The sequence below is a fragment of the Nomia melanderi genome, chromosome 1 (assembly GCF_051020985.1).
Source record: "Nomia melanderi isolate GNS246 chromosome 1, iyNomMela1, whole genome shotgun sequence".
Classification (NCBI taxonomy): Eukaryota; Metazoa; Arthropoda; class Insecta; order Hymenoptera; family Halictidae; genus Nomia; species Nomia melanderi.
In genome coordinates this window covers 11,926,504-11,947,129 of record NC_134999.1, presented here as the reverse complement: position 1 = coordinate 11,947,129, position 20,626 = coordinate 11,926,504, and the positions used below count along the sequence as shown (strand labels likewise).

Here is a 20,626-nt window from a genome sequence, read left to right as displayed (position 1 = left end):
ACGTCCATTTAAACCCGCGGATGGCGCGACGTGTCCCGCTACGCATCGATAGTAGAATGACTCGACCAAGAACAGACCTCGCCCCGTCCGTTCACTGGAGACTCGCTCGCTCGCGCGCGCACTGGCTCGGAAGAGCTGAGAGCAATTTTACGAGTCGGGAGCCAGGGCAATCCAGGTTGGTTAATTTGCGTAATGTTCAGTGTTCATTGTCGCGCGAAGAACAATGCGCACGCAAAAATAATCGTTTTACGAGCGAACGGGAACGAATACGTTAACATTTCGTAACCCGACGGTTACTCCCAGGAAGCATTTTATGTGTTTACGTCTTCTTTAACGCTGGCGAAAAATCCATTGTATTCCGTCGATTTTTTTATTAACCGAACGATGGAGGGAAGCTCGCGATGTTTCAAACATTATTAAACGGTCGCCGAAGTATCATCGCGGTTATTGTACTTTTAGCATGGGGCTTAAACGTACTGAATGCGTGCAATGAAATCGGACTGGTTTTAACAAAATAGTTTTTTTGAAAAAATAGTGCTCTAGAGAAATATAATATTTTTGAGATATAATGTTCTGGAGAACTAGAATTTTGGAGAAACTGTATTTTGTAAATATAGTATTCTAAAGATATAGTACTCTAGAAATATCGTAGTCTAGAGATATAGAAATCTAGAAACATCATATCCTAGAGATATAGTACTCTAGAAATATAGTACCCTAAAGTTATCGTACTCCAGAAGTATAGTACTTCATAGATATAGCACTCTGGGAACATAGTACTTTCGAGATGTACAACTCTAGAAATATAGTACTCCAAAGTTATCGTACTCCAGAAATATAGTACCCCAAAGTTATCGTACTCCAGAAATATAGTACTTCATAGATATAGAACTCTAGGAACATAGCACTCTAGAAATATAGGACTCTAGAAATGTAGAACTCTGGAAACGTAGTACTCTAAAAATATAGAACTCTGGAAACGTAATACTCTAGAAATATAGAACTCTGGAAACATAGTACTCTAGAGCTACAGTACCATAGAGTTACAGTACTCCAGAGTTACTGAACTCTACAAATATAGTGCTTTACAGACATAATACCCTAGAGATATTGTACTCTAAAAAAATAGTACTTTACTCCAAACAGACAATACTTTAGATATCCAATTATCACAAATGTTAACGATGTTCATAGAAAGTTAAAAATTTTCCATTGCTTCAACAGTACCGCCATTGTCCCATCAATCTTGGTTCAAACGAAAGAGAATTCCATAGAGGCACTGCGTGCAGCGTTTCTCAGAATCCAACCGCCGCGATGGAACGGTGCCTCGTAAATCAGATCGGTGGCGGTGTTGTGTCGATCGAGGGCCGAGATTCAATAACAATAACTTCCACGAATCCGGGCTCAGCCGTTTGCGCGGGCTACCAGTGTTACGTCAGAATTTGTCGCGAATCACCGTGGCAAAAGCCCACGTATATATCGCGCCCGTTTACCCCTTAGATGTTTGATCTCTCGTAAACCGGATGTTCGTAAATATTGATCGAGCCAAGGCCAGATTACGCTGCGGTGGAATCGGCTTTCTAACGTCTAAAAGCAACAGCCGACCGATTCTTCTCCGCCACGCGGTCGGCTGGCTGGCCTCGAGCACGGATGTGACGTATCGGCCGGCCGGGCACGACCGAATTTAACCACGTGTTGAAACTTTGCCCGTTCACAGGGCCGCGCGATCCTTTGCCTGCCACGAAATACGATCTTCTGAATGGGAGATTGTGAAGTTACGCGGCGAATAACTCGCCTGGCCAGGCTTCGAGAATTATGGAGACAGTTTTGATGATGGTATTTCGAGATGAATGGAAGGGATTTGGGATAATTGAACACGGTATGGGATATTTTTTGGTTTTTAACACGTTGACTGCCATGAGAATTTCTAGCGTTTTGAATAGTAATACTTGTGCTTTAATAACAGAGACAAAAGATACTGAAAATAATTGGTAATGATTTAGTATTGCAGTAGTCATATTACGCTATGATCTAGCTACTTATGTTACTTAATATTTGTATTTCAAATCAAGTTTTATTGAAATTGTTCTTCAGCAATTTGGGAGCTCTGGTCATCGGTGACCACGTATGGCAGTCAACGTGTTAATTGGTAAAGGGTGTATTTTGAATTTTATTAAATTCAATTTGGAGGAAGATTGAAAATATTTGGTTTATATCAGTGTTATACTGATAATGATGTTTTGACATTTTTTGAAGATATGAAGGGATATAGAATTTTGGGAAATAATTGTTGCAGATTTTTTAGGCAGTGGATTTTGTAACGGAGAATAAATTGATTAGAAATTAGCATTAGATTATTGGAAATATTTTGATAGGAATTATTGAAGTGATTAAATAAACTGAAGTGATGGCTTAAAAATAATTAGAAACGGAAGTATCCTTCGTCTTTCACTGATCATTTGCATTTTTTTTCGTTTCGTGCAAGTTTTATGTCTTCGTGGAAGTAATCTTAAGAAAAGTTGTAGAACGTCTAGTGTCAGGTTAAAATAGAAGTGGAAGAAGAAGTCACAAAATTAGCTTGCAGCAGGAAACGATCAATTACCTTGAAACGTAAAACCCTTGGGGTTGAGAGGTGAAGCCAGACTTAGGACCCTCAAGAACACAAAGTGAATCTTAATTACTGTTTTCCTCCTCGAAAACGGTGGCCATCGATCGGTCGTCGTTTTTAATTTTGTCGAGTCGGATAAACGTTATTTTGGACGTGACTCATGTGGGTGCCCGTAGCCCAGGTACCTACACGGTACGTTGACATTTTCCAAGAAACTCTTCGGTCGTATCGTTTATTTAATTCCGTGGTATGAATAAGCGTGTCCCGTCGAATTCGTTTTACATTTTTCGAAGCTGTAATGAATTCCTCTTCGCATTTATTCTTATTCGTATTTTACAGTATCGTGTAATGTTAATTCTAATAATAGAGGAACTGGGGTGATTTGAATTATTTATTAACTGAATTTAATATCTGAACGTTCAGTAGACTACGAATTTTTAACATAAGAAAAACTGATAGATTTTGATTCTCCGTAAATATAATACACGATTGTCGGAGAGACTCTACATCTTTAGCAAAAATTTATTTCGATTTTGTATAAATAAATTTTACTCTTGAATATCACAAAAGTGTGTAGATATTGTTTTTTATTTCAAATTTTACAAATTTTGAATATTATTAATTGAAGCTTAAATGTATATAGTGCATTAAGTTACACGTGTACGTATTTTAAATAAATTAATGACATTTAATCAAATTTATTGCTTGTGAAAAGCTGAATAAATATTCTAGTGTGTCTTTCGGTAAAAATACATCGCACGGTTTCGTAATTCAGGAAAGGGGTGTGTCGAAAGTGCGCGAGAGAGTTATGAAGGAAAGTTCTCACGAGACGAGGAAAATCCTGACAAAGAGCAGACCACGTGTCGGACGCGAGGAATCAGTAGTCGTTGCCGGTACCACGTCAGACACGCACGATGAGGTCACCATCGTTCTTCACCAAAGTGAACGTAGAAACAAGTCGGACAAGGTTGCAACGAGTTCTTTGGGAGCCCTCCGCTATTCAATTCTCGTAGGCCGCTTACATAGTTTTATCCAATTAAAAATTGAACAGATTAAGTGGAATAATTCATCGTTTCCTAAGAGACAAGAGTTCATTATCAATTACAATCACGTACCTACTCTTTAATCTTTTTCTTTCTTCCATAAAAGATTACTAGTTTCATGCTATTCGAAGGAATCCGCAATATTTATCATTATTATTATTAAAAAATTGAAATTATTGAAAAATATTAATATTCAAAAATTAAAATTTGAATTATCATACATTAATTTAATTATAAAATTGAATTAACATACAGCGTCAGAACCTTTCCCCCAGTTCCATTGCGAAGAAACAAATGTGTAAACAATTATCCAGAATTATTCAGAATTAATAGAATTCTGATCTTGATATCATCGTTGTTCATTCAAATTGCAATCAAACGAATTAATCAGTTCAAAGAACGATCGACGCCAAAATAGACAATAAAAGGTGGCTTAACCATTTCTCCCACAATTCCCTGAAAACGTCCAGACACGCGTAAAATTAGCATGTAACGAATGAGACGTTAATTGTGCTGGAGGTAGCCAAATTTGGTTTCTCTTTTCTCCGGCGAAATTTGAATTGTATATGTCCCGTGTAGAAGCGGCGCGAGAGAACGGAGAAGAGGAAGAAAAGGATGAGAAAGAAAAAATGAGTTTCGAAAGAGCTTTAAATGGCCGAGGGTCGTCGCACGAGGACCTAATTAGTCCGCGTATAGGTCCAGTCGCATGATAATGAATATCAGTGATATTTCTTCTGACCTGGGCGGAGCGTTCGAACGAAAAATGGGGGGGAGGAATACGTTTCACGGTTATGCGGAGGATGCATAAGCACATGTACAAATAGAAGTCGGAATTCGAAGCAGATGTCCCACGAGGTTTCTGGAAAAGGAATCGACAGCAGGACGAGAGCAGCGCGCGCGTCTTTCTGTGTACACACCGAAGGAACAGTGCTTCCATTCAGGATCCTAAGCAAATAGAGGAGAAACTCGAAAAGCTTCGAATGAAATTGTATTTTCGTGGAGCCGAGCTCCTCACACAACCTCAAACGGTAATAATATGCATCGTCAGGAATATTACTTAGCTCTCGTATCACGTGTCACCTTATCGAATAATTTATCCCTGTCCCGGACGCTGTTACGTAAAACGCGCGACACAACAGATAATTTTAGAGTCTTGAATAATTTTCTAGAAGATCCGTGAAATGTTTCTGGAAATTATTGATCTTCAAGTGATCGGAGAACCATCACCCCTCTAAACAGGATTCTCCTCATTTCGATAATACAACGATTCTAATACAAACCCAAATAATTTATCACTAAAGAGAAATATCTGTATTTCACACGAGAACAACCAAAAAGAATCCCCAGAAAAAGGAAACAACTGCAATAAACCTGTACAGCCTCGACGAAGGGTAACTCCAATAAACCATTTCCGCGTTCAAAAAAGATCATAAAGATCGCGCGCCCCTATCGGCCCCAGAACTTCCCGTTTTTCCCAAGGAGCCTCGACAGCCGAAGAAAAGGGGGCTAAAGGAGGACAGCTCCCAAATGGCATCCAGCCAAGAAGAAGCTCAAAAAGTTTCCACGGTGCTGGCACCATAATTCATCGAGCGGCCGATAAACTGGCAGCAAAGGAGGCCGTCGGCGTGGCGAGGGGGGTCCTTCACGTGCGAAAAAGGACCCGGTATACCCCTGTAATCGGAGCAGATGTCCTGGAGGATGGTTCCTGGAAGTAGCGAGGGCCAGTGTTACGGGCGTAGCTATAGATGGCTACTAGAAGGACCAGAAAACGACCCCTCGAGCGCCGTTTCGACTCCCAGCCTCATCTCTCTCCCCTGGGAAAGAGATAGAAGCCCCCTCTTAGAGGTCCTTCCTCTCCACGAGAGAGAGAATGCCTTACGCCCATGGCGGGCGAAGAATGCGCGGACGGTGATTCTGCTTTTTGTTGCCAGTTACGCCGGGAGAGAAGGAGCCTCTCTTGCCCCGGCCTTTGTACTTTATTTTTGGCCGGAATGGTAAACACCTTGCTCACAGGCGCCGCCCTTCGATCCTGCATCATTCCTCTGCCATCTTTCTCCCGCGAACCGCCACGACGCTCTTCTTCCTCCTCTCCTGTCTCCTTCTCCTATTGCCTTCTTCTTCCTCTTCTTCCTCTTCTTCTGCTGCTTTAGCCTCCTCGTCTTCCTTCGCTGTTCCCGTCGGCTCGTTTTCTACCTTTTCTTCTCACTTTCTCTCTTCCACTACTGCGCCGACCGATTCTACGGACCACCGTCTAACGGGTGACTCAACGGTTTTTCGTGGGAACAGTGCTGCCACCTGTATGATGGAATTGGGAAGATGGATGGATTGTTGGGCTTGGATTTTTGTCGGTGGGCTGTTCGAAGAATTTCATTTGTTATGTTGTTCTTGCGTTGGTGGTTGTTCTTGATTATTCCATGGGATTCTTGGGGCTTCGTTCCGTTTGAGATTTTTGCGATGGGCAAGTTGTAGACACCCTGTATTGTAGTTTGTCTTCTCATTCATATTGCGTGGTGGATGTATAGGGTGACTGACGTGAATTGAATGAAGTGTAATGAGGTATCTAGTATTTTTCTAGCTGATTTATTTTTGGAAAGATTCTGTTCATTTTATTCATTCTTCCTATATTTGTAATATACTTTTAAATTATATATTTCAATTTAATCGCATAAATATTGACAAATTTTATATAGTTCTTTATTCATTTGCAGTATTTTTACGGCACTAAGTTTCAGGATTAAATTTGTTCCTGTTAAGAAATATGACCGGAAGTTTTCTATACGTGATGACGTTTTCACGAGACACCCTTTATACATCGGCCTCTACCTTCTCGTTGCAGGCCACCTCCTATCGATTCCTCATTGCGAACCAGATAAATCGGACCCCCGTTTCTCGGAACCGGCCAGGTAATGGCAGGGACGTAACCCTCCGTGTTTCTTCTCCCAAGGAAAGCTATTGTCCGTTAGTCTTGTTAGCCGTTTTCGTCGTAGTTTCTCGGTCTGTCTAGAAATTCGGGCCGCTTTCATCCGCCAAAATTGATTGCGACCAGTTGCCCAGACGAACCGTCCTTTGGGAATTCTGCGTGTCGCAATAGTCGATCGAGGGATCCTCGATCCACGAAACAGTAAAATTTCATTGAAATAAATCTAATATAGGAATAAAATCAGACAATAAGGTTACATAATAAAATAATTCGTCAGAATCCTAGGATTGGAAAATGACGGCAGTGCAGGTTTAAAAAGAAAATAAAGTAATCTAGGAATTGAAACATTGATAAAAAGGTTCAGAAATATAAGGTTCAAACATTTATACAGGCAGGAATAGAGCAGATAGGAATTCCTGTAATAGATAAGAAATGTAAATGAAAGTAGGGTGAGAAACGGCGAAGAAACGCTCGGCGAACTGAACAATGAACGGTTTGATACGTTAAAATACGATATTATTGAATGAGAAGTAAAATAAAATGATAGGAAATAATACAAAAATTTACATAATATATCAGATGACTTTAAATAAGCAATTGCCTAAGAATGGTACCTTTATCTGACAAGATATGAATGGAATCATGAATGAACGACGATTATCATAATTCCACTGTTCATCGCAGTAAAGAAAGAAAGGAGAATGTATTCTATGGCAACTAGTCGATCGAATGTTAAAAGCGAATTACCATCTTTTTTGTAGTACCATTTTCGTTCACGTTCACCACCTGTTGCACTGATTCCACCCTCGATCGTCATCTGGTCAAATTCGTCATTCATGTCCACGAAGAATGATGGACGCACACAGCCGCACGGATAGCCCTTCATAATTATTATTAATAACTGTAATTATTTGTCTACATCCCTCTATCATCGCGCGCGCTATCCGATTTCACACGATGCCTTATCTCGCCGGCCGCAGCACATGACGGAGCAATTTACCAAGTGTTGTGCCGGAGTTCGATGAAAGAGAGCTTCTCGAACTGTAATTACCTGTGGGTGCATGAAAAACCCTCGGTTCCCAGGAAAAGTGGAAATTAAGCGAGCGAGGACGATAAGATATCCGCGAAATTAAATATTTCAATGATTACAAAACGAATGTAATTAGCGACCATTTCTGGGAAACATGCTTTGTTACTTTGATGTAACAATCATATGAAATATTCTATAGAACTGGGTTGTTAGACATTCGTTACAGCGGAAGCAACATCTTAATTACAGTAACAGGTGACTTACGATGGAGAACGGAATCGAGTTTGCACTGGAATTAAACCAATAACTAGATAACCATCGGTGCAAACAGGTATCGATATCTCTGAACTTAGGCGACTGCTATGGTATATAATAATGCTAAATGGTTATCATTATTCGAGTCGTTTAGAATCATAGTGGTCTAATTCCTATTTCTGAAATTCTCGAGAAGAATCCTTTATGAAATGTTCCTGGATTAATTAAATACTGATGCTACAATTATCAGTATTACGAATTAATAATGATTGCTATCAGTAACGACGCGAAAGCTTGTTAATGTAATGTAATGTAATGTTAAATGTTAATGTTAAAAAATAAGATTTATAACACACTTTTATTACACTCAATATTCTAAAAAGTTCTAATATTGACCTTTTTACTTGAAAATCTCGATTCAAATACACGATTAATAATTCTTTTCCTAGTAGCACGAATGGACAATATATTTTCTCTATGGTTCCTTTTAATTTCAATTTTATTAAAGAAAATTATACCCTTCCAAACGGCATATGAAAATGACTTAATTCCTGCCGACAATTTCGAGCGGCTATGGCTCAAGAGAATCGCGTCATGATCGATCGATTACCATTATCGAATAATTTACTTACATGTAGCGCAATTGTTATGTATTTAATCTGAACCAAAGGCGATAATGATAAACGCCGGTGTATCGAATCCTGTCAGACCAGACCGCAGAAGGGTTAAATTGCACGTGGATCACGCATGCACGCTGGTTGCGTCATTCGTGCGTGCGCATGCGTCTACGATCACGCAAGGTACGCGTACACACGATACGCACTACCGCAATAGCATGAATACCCAGTGGCGTATCGAGTCTCTCAGCCTCCCTTCTCCAGTTTCCCCCGAGTACGATCTATTTGAATTTCAAATTTTACTGCATGTAACTCCGTCTTATTCTACAAATCTTTTCAATCAAATTTTGTTTAACCAATTTCTCTTTTTCTCAGCAGCATTTCATTTCTTTAGCCTTTTTTTTTAATTAATTGCGTCCTGATTGTATTCAAGATAATTAGATTTGAATGATGTTATAAAAAAACTCGTTATTATTCTACGTGTTCCCATTTTCTTTAAATAATATTTGTGATTTGTAGATAAATTAAGGAGCAAAATTATCACTTTTACCTGTTTCCATTAAGAGATTCGTAAAATATAACATTAGATATTTAAGTATGTATTTTTCAATTAAATTTTTATATTTAAACAGTTTATGTGAATTAAATTAAATATTATCCAATGGAAATGGGATTTTTGATGATTCGTGGAATTTAAAGAAACGTTTAAACGACCGTGACTATTTTTGTACTCCTAGTTTCCTTGCGTAGGATGCACCTATTCCGGACGCAGGTAATTAGCTTTTCTATTCTCACTTTGTCAACCGGTCCGAACCAGTCTGGGATTTTTGAGACGGCCCACTGCTTCGTCTTCCTGGTCCCATTTTTTCCATTGATCGTTCCTTGAACTATTGCTCGCTCTGCTTAACGGTCGTTGTCTGGTTAATACACTTAGGATCGAATTAGATCGCGAGGGATATACGTTTGTCAACGACGAATTAAATCTTCTGGTTTGGAAGTAACTAAAATTCATTTCAACGATAAATGTAAAATTCTTTGCAACTTTGGTGGATTGAAAACATTATTTTATTTGGAATTTGAAGTCCCGTAGTTTCGCAACTGATTCAATAATCGTGCCATTATAATTCTTCGGGTAATTAGAAAACGAGACATTTCTTGTTGCTTCTGTGAATTAATGATTTTTAAGATAAGCTTTTGTAAGAACATTATTCTTCGGCCAATTACAGGCAAGGTAAAATGATGGACGCCACCGAAGTTCGATGTACCAATAACCGCCAGTCGACCTCGGAATAAATGTGTCTCGTTATGAATTAAAATTGTTTTACCGTTTCAGTAATGCGAAAGCGTCTTGATGGAGCATTAACTTATGAAAAACGTATTAAGAATGCATAACTAATCGCTTATTTTTCTTCACTATCACTTATAATAATTTATAAACGTCAAGTAAAATTTTCTTTTTCAAATGAGCAGCAATAATTAAATAAAAATTAAATATACAGTTTATCTGTTATAATTTAATTGCAGATTTGTATACATTTATAGGAAGTTTGAGAATGTAACATTATACAAAATGCATACCATACGAAAAGAAATATAAATTACTCAAAATATGTATTACTAACATAATTATACTGTTCTAACAATGCTCTGAAACATTTGAATTTGCATTGAAGATTCGCAGTCTAGTTTTAATCGAATGAATATTGAACTGTATCTCATTGATGATACTGAAGAATGGATTTTTTTTCTTTCCTCAGTGCTTGGCTCGTTCGTTCAACGTTACGATCCTGCTACTGCTTACATACTTATTACAGCACCTATAGCTTCGCACCTGTGGACACACCATGCTTGTAGAGCTCGAATATTCCACGTCTGACGGCGGTATGCTCCTTCCTTGTCTTTCTTTTCCGTGGCTCGCATCGACTTTCTCTCTCGATTTCGTGCCCGATAACGCGTATCGAGCCGGTAGAAAGCCAGCAGGAAGTTCGATTTAATGGTAATAAAACGATATCGACCCTCCAGTGACATTCCGTCGGGACTCGCTTCTACATTTCTTTGATCAGGTGCTCGGAATTCTTGAGAAACGTTTGTCCCGCATTTAAGCATAAAATTTGACACATAAGTTTCACGTTTTAATTAGTGATTCCCTGTAGATATTATCAGTGCTCTTCGTTAACTATGTGGAAATGTATTTCTTTAGATATTGCAAGTGGAAGTTCTTGATTTCACCTTGCAAGCCTGTTCATTTCTTAATTACAATTCATTATGTTGATTGTATGGTTTAATGAAGGTAAAACACTGCTTTTCCTTCTTTTAAACGTGGGTCATTGACAGTAATAATTACGACAAAAATTAAAGTGTAGTTTCAATATTCCCAAAAGAGTCCCTTCGCCTGAAACGACCATTTCCAAATTCTATCATGTGAAAAGAGAAAGAATTCCAAAAATTACATCTTACAAGATCCAGATGAATAATACCCAAATACCTAAAAATCATTAGTAGACTATAAATTTCTATGCATTCAAACACACAAAATGTCCAAAGTAGTAACTTTCACAACATCCCCCGGGAGAAACCATTTCCCACCACAATTCTGCTCTCCCAACCGTATTCCCACAAAAATCCACCCTGCACTTATCGATACCCCAAGCATCAAGCTCTTAATATTTCACTATCCCCTATATCACCGTTCTAACCATCTACTCCTGCGCATTCCATCCACGGAAAGAGCTCGTCCTCGTGGGAACATTATCTCTTCAGCTCTCCTACCAAGAAAGAGAGACAGACGCACAGAGAAGGAAATGAAAAACACCGGAGAAACAAACAAACGAAAGAAACCGAAAGGAAAAAGGGTAGTATAGAGGGGAAAAATGCAAATGCTCGAGTGCAACCGCGATAGCGTTGCATCATTTAACAGGGACTCGACACCAGATATTCCAAGGCGAAATAATAAACGCGGGCCTGCCGAGAGAGCGACTTGTCTTACCGTCTCCTCCCCTCCCTTGCCCCCTCCTCCCTCTCCCTTCAGCGTATTGCAACCCCCTCCAAGCCGAGCGATCGGGTCGACAATCAAGAAAACCGCAACGGCGTTACTTATAAATAGTAAACGCGGCGGCTGGTATCCCTGAGGCGGATCGTTGGCCTCCCGCGGAATCGTTACGTTTACGCGCGCGTACGCAACGTACCGTGGCCGTGCGTAGACCCTCTCCTCGCCTTCCCCGATGCGTCGTTGCACCGCACCGTGACGCATTCCGTGACGAGGAGAGCCTCGCTCCTCTCACGAACGCGCACCGTTCCGACGAGATATTACGACCTCCTCGCAATTAACACGTGAGCCCCTCAGGTCCCAAATAGAATTTTTTAGGAAAGTACATTTATTTTCAAAATATAAGTTAACCCTTTGCTCTGCAATTTATTCTTCAACTACGATCGATACAACTACACTCTTCACGGCGGCGTACTGTTTCGACGAGATATTACGGTCTTCTCGAGAAGACCGAGTCGCGATCGACACTAGAACTACCAAGCAGTCAAGTTGACTTTTCAAAATTTTTTTATAGAAACTGCATAGATGCAAAGAGTGCATCTATCGAGACTTCGATCATTCGAAACTTAGTTCGCGTGTTACTAAAACAATTTCTTTAGAAATTTGTTAGAGGATCTATTGTTTTTTTGATAATTGTGAGAGAAGAATTTAGGAATGGGTCATTTTGACCCATCTTGTAGTTCTAGTGTCAACGCGTGAACCCTTTGGCACTCAAATAGAATTTCCTTTGGAAGATATATTTATTTGTTCAACATATGTTAAGCTCTTGTCTTGCGATTGCAAATAGAATTTTATAGGAAACTACATCTATTTTCAAAATATTTATTTCTCGACTACGATCGACGCAACTGCTTTGTCGTTAATAATTTATTGGAAAGAGAGAAATTCTTAGGCGTATTCTGTGTCCATTGTACGAAAGTATAATAATTAATAACAGTGTCATGACATTTAATCTGAATTCACAAGAGTTCGATAATATTTAAGCTCGAATATTCGAATTCTGGATGTGTTAATATCTATCAAAAAATATTGAACTCTAGAGAACGCAATATCTACTGAGATGCAGCACCATAAAGAATACTTATACTTTCCTGTCACCTGATCATTACAGATCAAGTACTAATATTAATTATATTCGAAAAGGTAGATATACATTTATTGGAACAATGCACAGTTTCATCGAAGGTTGTTCACAGCGTGCGATCGAACAAACAGAGTATTAGTTGGCCAGCGTCTCGGCTATCGTTTACGTGACCACTGGAGACCTGACTCCAGCGGTCGCGGAAAAATCACGGTTGTATCACTGCGCATGGTCTTTGTTTCATTCACCGGCGGCACTGCGTGTCGCGTTACGAGCGTGGTACGCACGCACTCGAGTGTGAAGCTCCACCCTCTCAAGGATAAGAGGTTAATCGAAGGAGGTGAGGCAAGAAGGAAGGAGATAAGATTAAAAAGGGAGAAAAAAAAACATGCGCGCACACGTACTTACATTCACGTACACACTTCGTATGGGAGGAGCTGGTAAGGGCGGCGACAAAGAGTTCGAGTTTCGAAGCCTGGAATCTTCAATTCCGCTCGGTAATTGCTTCTTAACAGTTTCTGGCTCACGACTCGGCGATTCCCTTTCGAGTGTTGTTCTCGAGAGGAGAAAGCACACGCTCTCGATCCCTCGGAACCGTTTTTCTAGGAAGTTTCATTTCACGCTAAACATTCGTTCGAATTCTGTTCCTTTCTTTTTTCATTTTCCCGAGTCTCGTTTATTCAATTCGATAATATCGGGACCGTGGGAGAATGAATTCCACGGTGAATTATGTGAAATATCCGTTTTCAATGGTTATCGTATAGTCTATCGGTTATATATTTTCTTCTTTTCCTCTTTCCTCGTGTGAAATACAGTTTACTTATGGTCGAACGTGTTCAATTAATTTCTAGGCGATGAAAAAATGACTTCCATAGATGAAAGCTGAAATTCTTTTCGAATTTATTTACCATTTTTCGTAACTCAATGCCACTCGTTCACAACCATAATGCCAATTGCGTATCGTTTATAACTTAATTCAAAGCTAATCGATAATACAAATAATACGAATTCAGTGAACATTTCATTTGTCAATAAATTACTTTAACCACTCATCAAGTCGATATAAAAGAGAGAATCAATATTACTTTTCATAAATCAATGACCAAATCTTCATTTCCAACGAATGTCCACAATCTAATCGCCCTGAACACTCGAGAAATAATTATTCAATTGAATGAACGACGTGGTCGTCATAAAAAATCAGTGGCCAACGTCGGTTCGTTAGGAGAAACCGATAGACCGGCTCTGTTAGGTACGTCGTTCCATCCAGAAACAGAGGGGAAGAGGGAGAACCACGTCACACCGTTTCGTAAGAGAATTTCACAGCCTTGAGCGTGGTAGCCACCGAATTCAATGGACATTTAATCAAACCGAAGGACACGTAGTACTACGCGTAGTATGGCCGCCGTGTAATTTCATGGTCGAGAGAAAACGAGGGTACTACGACGTACTCGAGCGAGCAGCGCATCCGCGGTTAGGAAAGGAAACGAGCAAAGAGAGAAACAAAGAGAGAGAGAGAGAGAGAGAGAGAGAGAGAGAGAGAGAGAGAGAGAGAGAGAGAGAGAGAGAGAGAGAGAGAGAGAGAGAGAGAGAGACAGGTTGGCAGCGTGTATATACGTGTAACCACGGTTTAACGCTCGACGAATACGTACGGGGGAAACGGGAGAGCGTGTGTAAGTACGCGCGCGCGGGTAGCACCGGTGAAATTAAATGGACTTTTTCTTAGTTAACACTTTGAGTGCCTCGTTTCCTAGAAATGGAGACGTATAACTTGCGTGGTCCCTGTCTTCTAGAAATGAGCCTAATTTATTCAAACGGGGACCGTTTTTGTCGTTTTCTTGTGTGTGTGTGCGTTGGATACAATAATGGAATGTCATTAGTTTTAATGAATATTCTCTATTTTTACGCTATGTACGTTATTATGATATACTAATTTATTGATTGGTACGATTAATGTAAACTATTAACCCTTTGCACCGGAAAGTTTTCTTTGGTAGATTCTGTACTTTAGAAGTGATAATTTATTTAAATAGGAACCGTTTTTATGGTTTTCTTTGTGGGTGTGTTGCATACATTAATGCGACGTTATTATTTTTAAAACGTAAGGAATATTCACTATTTTTGTGTACGTTATTATATGTATTAATTTATTAATTAGTGCAGTTAATATATACGATTAACTCTTTGAACTCGAAAATGTTTTTCTTTTGGTAGATTCTGTATTTCAGAAATGGGCTTAATTTGTTCAAATAATGAAATCATTCTATTTCGACTGTTTTATGTGTAACTACATTATTTGGGCTTTAGCTTAATCGTGAAGTTGATGATCTTTAAGATCCTGTAACTTCGTAATAAAAAGGTGTACGACATTTTGTCTCGGTTCGGACTAAAGCGTGAAGCTTCTACTTTCGCCTTATGTAATTCATTTTTTCCGATGATATTTTCGCTTTATGTAACGGGTGGGAAAGTAACCGTACCTTCTCATTTTCAAAATTTAACGCTTGGTGGATCTTCGCTCTTTGTCTTGGATAATTTGAAAGATATTCAATATGGCGGATGAGGAGGATATCCTGTCTATTATGCGACGGATGTGATCTTGAGTATTTTTCAGTAATATGATGATTTTGTGCATTCACTTTACTTTCAATGTCCTGCAACTTGTAGTAGAGAAAACTTTAATAGAGTATACAATAATGTTCTTTGCTATATAGGATCTTTATTACAAGTAATTATAAATATTCAGTATTTCTTCTACTTTTGGTAGACTCTCTAATTATTGGCCGCATAGTTACACGTCTCCTAAAAAGAAACATGAGACACTAAAAATCATTTAGTATCTAAACAGATTTAAAACTTATTAATTCGACTTACCGGAAATTTAATTCATTACAAATGTACAATACCAAAGAATATAATACGGAAAATGTTGCCAAGAAAAACGCACCACTCAAAAATGCGGATAAAATCAAGAACACTGCACAGGGTATGGATCATACACGAAACGAACCGAGCCTTATCTGCATAATTTCATGCATCATTCCTATGCAGCCCCTAAAAGTACATATGCACACGTGTACATGCATACGTACACTATCGGTCAAAAGTTTGGGATCAATGCATCGGTTGAAAGACAAACTTGTATTAGTCAAATCTAAGGATATATAACTTTTGTTCTTTTATTTGATATATTTATAAAACATAATTTTTGTTATTTTATGGTATACATGTATATGGCAATTTTGAATTCGTCGCATATCAAGTGGTCCCAAACTCTTCACCGGAAGAGTATACATATATACCCTCTGCCTAAGTCCCGGCATAACCGGAAAGAAGCTAAATGCGTGTTCTCTTTTACGATTGTTGCAGAGGTGGGAACAGCTGGTCGTCTCGAAGCTGAAATGGGAATTATCCGCGGTGACGCCTGGCGACTTCCTGATGCACATCCTGAGCAGACTGCCGATGCCGCGTACCTGGGACCCAGTGATGGTCAGGAGGCACGCGCAAACCTTCATCGCCCTCAGCGCCAGAGGTGAGAGAACGATCGGCAGCTACCGAACCGTAGTTTTTATGCATTTATGTATGTGGGACGTGTTCGTATGCGAGCGGCTGTTGCGCTCCGCATCGTGAAAAATTCGATGGTGCCGTCGAACGCGATGGTGGCGAACTATGCTTACTGCTCGAAGCAATTGAAAATATCTTGAACGATGCGTTTGATTTTAGTAGACTTATGGATCTTTGTTGTTGATTCTGGGTTAATTTTGTAACCGTTTGAAAACTGAATTGCGCACCGAAGTCTTGAGAATGGAAAATAAGAATTGATACATTCATTTGCGACTTTTGAATTTGGATATTGCAAAATTTCAGTGCAAGCGGTTCATTAATTTATAAAATCTCAACGATTCTTACGTTATAATAGTAGTAATCAGAAAGCAATAAAACCGCATCACTTTGATTTTTAATGAATTACATATAAGTTTAGCCTCTGTTTGGTAGGTTATTATTTCAGAAGATATGACAAACTATTAATAAATGGCATCAAGCTTCTCGGTTCATCGTTCCCTCTTAACTTTGTTAAGGTCTTCTTCAATTAACTTCTCCAGACGATCGTCACTTACAGAAATTAGATCAATCCTGAGGTCTAGACAATGGGAATAATTCCATTCCTCTTGACAAAGTCGAATTCGAATAATTTGCAAATACTTCCAAAGAAGTTCCTTCCACAGAAGACATTCAGTAATCGCAGTCGGAACGCTTAAAAATTGCAGGGGTCACATAATTTCGAAATTCGTATGCAGCATACGTCGAACGTCATCGAATACATTAACCCCTTACCACATAATTACCTAAGTGAAGCTCGAAAAGACTTCCAGCTCGATTTAACACAAATCAATGTTACTTACATATTTATTGTTCCATTTGCTATTAACTTTTCAGGAACTATATCGTGCCTTTATTATTTTCCTTATTATTTAATTATCATATATTCTACATTCCCGAATCAAACAAATTATAGTATCATCTGTACCACAGAAAGAAACTTAAGAAGAAATTGAAAGAAACCTAGAATCATATTCCGTCTTAAAGGGTTAAAGTAAACGTGCACTTGTGATATTAAAATTCTTTTACATTTTTACGAATTATTCAATGAATGAAACATTTAACCCATTAATTATCGAATGTTCTCAGTGACCAGTGTTATTCGCAACCTTCAAACCAAATATTAGTTTTATCCCCGTTCCAGCATGAAATTATTTCAATTCGATTCCCAGTAACAGGACCCTTTCATTCCACGGAGAAGCTAATATATACTAATAAAAGCTTGAAGGAATCAATCAGATTTGATATTGCCTCTCGTAAATTTTCATCGTGCGAATTTTAATTCGTTCCACTTTCGTCGATTATGAAATGGTTATTAGGGGCGAGCTTCGCAACGCCGCAATTTTCATTATGCTGTAACCAGCCGCGATAACGATAATGAACAAGAAAAGGAAATTCGCGCGGCGGAGCATCGCGGACGCGCCGCCGCGTTTTCTCGTTCGTGCGAACCCAATTAACGAGGAATTTAGCACGAGCTACAATCCTAACTGCCGTTCTATTTTTAATCGCGAAAACAGCTTGTCGAACGGCCGAATACATTTTACCGCAGCGATAACACGCCGCGATACATTTTTCTCCGATGCGTTCCTTTGATAATGGGCCGGCTGCGCGCGTAATTAGAATTCACCCGCCCGCGACCGTGTTTAATACGATTTTCTTGAACGGAAACGAAAGACGGGGAACGGCGGTACGTTCATTGAGAAGGCTGATCACGACTACAATTCATTATCACGATTTTTAAAAATGGTACGGCGACTCTAGTTAATATTCCTTCAGTTGAATTTGTAATTTCTGCGATTGCGTTTGCTATTGCCACGATGTCAGCTGCAATCAATTGCACGTCTATCAATGACTATTACAATACGAATACAATTTAGAATTGCGTCAAATTTTATTAGCACTACAACTACAATTTAGAATTGCGTCAAGTTTTATTAGCACTACAACTACCGGACGAGTCAAATTGACCTGCTTCAGAAGATTCTTATTTTGCCAGTATCACAATTATAAAGGCGTTTTCGCGATTGAATCGCGAAGATTCGAATCTCAAGAAACGTATGCTCTTAATTTCGATAAAGAATTAGAAATAAGCTCTAATTTCTTGAAAGTTTTAGTGTTACAATTTGGATTTCACTATCACCTCCCATTTTTCCATGATAAAACATTCTAACCATATACAAACAATTATATTTTCATTAACACGTTGAATACCATGGGGATCACCGATGGCCCCCAACCAAATCAAATTACTATAGTTCACTCAATTAAACGATGATTATTTGAAAATATTTCTATATTATAAATAATACTGCCTAGTGCGGTGACATTCAGCCAGATGAACGTGCAATAATAACAATGCAATTCAATCAAATGATTTAATATTATATTTTTTCATTTTGTGTATTTCGCTCTATGAAATCGTGCGGCATTCAACGTGTTATTGATTCTCGTAGATCGAACATAACCGAAATCTCTATCAACTTCTACTAAGACTTGTCCGTTCCAACTATCTTTTCACGTTTCAATTATATAATTCAATGAATTACTTAATTTGAGGAATCGTTCCGTTGAGCTTCGGGTGCGCGTATATCCATTTAAATAAACAGAAAAACATTTATAAATTGCTGTTAAACAGTCGTGTGGGTTTAGTAGTAGCTTCCTCGGACAGTTGCGTGTCGCTCGGAACGTTTCGGACCCGATTAGAAATTATAATCGGATCGGGCCTCGCGTCGTAGTAAGCCGCGATGCACGATTTAAAATGCAATTCTTACGCACGGGGCCTCCATTGTCAGCCTCGTTAGAACCGTGCCACGGCATCGTAAACAATCGGGAGCGTGCATCGTTAACTCGCGGCGGCGTTAATGAATATGCCCGCGCATCGTATAATACACCCGGCGGAAACCATCACGTAACTACGTCGAATCGATTCCCCCCGCGTGCGCCTTTCTTTCTTTGCGTTTAATGGGTCATGCGCGCGTCTAATTATGCGCGCCGCCTGCAACGAGAACGAAGCAACGAAAGTGCAAGGATACGGTTATCCGGCCCTCCTTCCTTTTCGGCTGCCGCCACGAATTTCTCGTCCACGATACGAAATTCGAGCGAAATACTCTTACCTCTCAACAAGTTTCATTTCCGAATTTTCTTATTCGATCGCGTGTGCATTTCGATTGACTAGTTATCATTTTCGAACGTGTTCAACGCTGGAACTATCGAGTACTTAACCCTTTGCGGACGAAGATTCTTCGAAATATGCAAAACCTTCAGTAGATGAAGCTATATTATCTGTTAGTTGCTTAAACAGTAGAAAGAAAGGGAACTACATGCTGGTCTCTTGCTGTTTGAGTAATTATATCATTTGCTTACGACTTAGTCTTTCAAATACGGAAATTTGATCTCGCTGAAATGTCGACATTCGTCCGCAAAGGGTTAAACCGTCTTTTTATAATTTCTTTATAAAAGCTATAAGCGTGAATTTATTAAGATTTCAATTGGCTTGTATTTCAGTTTAGGTATTGCTAAATCAGCTTCTTTAATCATTTCTTAAAGAAGTGTCTGTACCTTTACAGTAATTGTAAAAGAAGAAATTAGGAATTGGTCATTTTGACCCGCCTGGTAGTAGTAGTGTTAAGCTAGTTAAACTGACATTGTGTTTCACCAGTTATATGTTTTTGAGGAGTATCCTCTTCATGAGGAAATGGCAAGGTTTTTCGTGTTATGACGAGTACACTTGTCTCAAAACAGCTAACTAACTGGTTAGGGGAATATTCATTGTTGAAAAAGATATACACTTACTTGGAAGAAAATGTTTGAAAGTATTGTTTCTAGATATGAATACGCACACATTCCAGAACAAGGTACGCACTTTTCAAAGAGGTCGCAACAACTGACTAACAACTAGCATTACTTAGAAATTAGACTATAATACATCAACAACTGAATATAGCGACAGGACAAATCTGTATTTTGATATTAATATAATTATCACAATCAATAACAATAATTCTAATAAACAACTTCAGATCACCAGAAAACACTGGGAACACAAAGAATCGCCAGAGAAAACCTTACTTTCATTACAAAAAACCTGTACACAATACCCGAAGAAACTCCAAGACATCAAGGGTCAATTCCGACCCATCACGCCGGAAGGGTCCACTCGATCCAAGGGTTACCGCGAAATGTTCTCCAAACGCGAGCCCAAAGTACAGAACATTGTACGGTGCGTCCTTGTTGACCATAAGTGCGACGAAGGGAGTAGAAGGAAAGGAATAAAGAAAGAAAGAAAAAAAAAAGAGGAGAAATACGTCTGCGGAGAGGTTCAGAGACCTTCCGCGATTCAAGGAAGCGGTTGGAATTCGTGGCGCCGTTTGCTTCTCTTTTCGCCGCTGAAAAAGAGGGTCAAACGACTCGAACTGGGCCCCGGCGACTG

General features: G+C 39.2%; 1 protein-coding gene across 1 annotated transcript in view; it reads left to right on the top strand.

Annotated features, from left to right (window-relative positions):
- The window catches only part of CycD (cyclin D), a 64,406-nt gene that overhangs the window by 26,607 nt on the left and 17,173 nt on the right, over positions 1 to 20,626 (top strand). Inside the window, exon 3 of the mRNA XM_031978236.2 lies at positions 15,967 to 16,129. Within this exon, the coding sequence (XP_031834096.1) occupies positions 15,967 to 16,129 (163 nt within the window). The remainder of the gene's footprint in view (positions 1 to 15,966; positions 16,130 to 20,626) is intronic.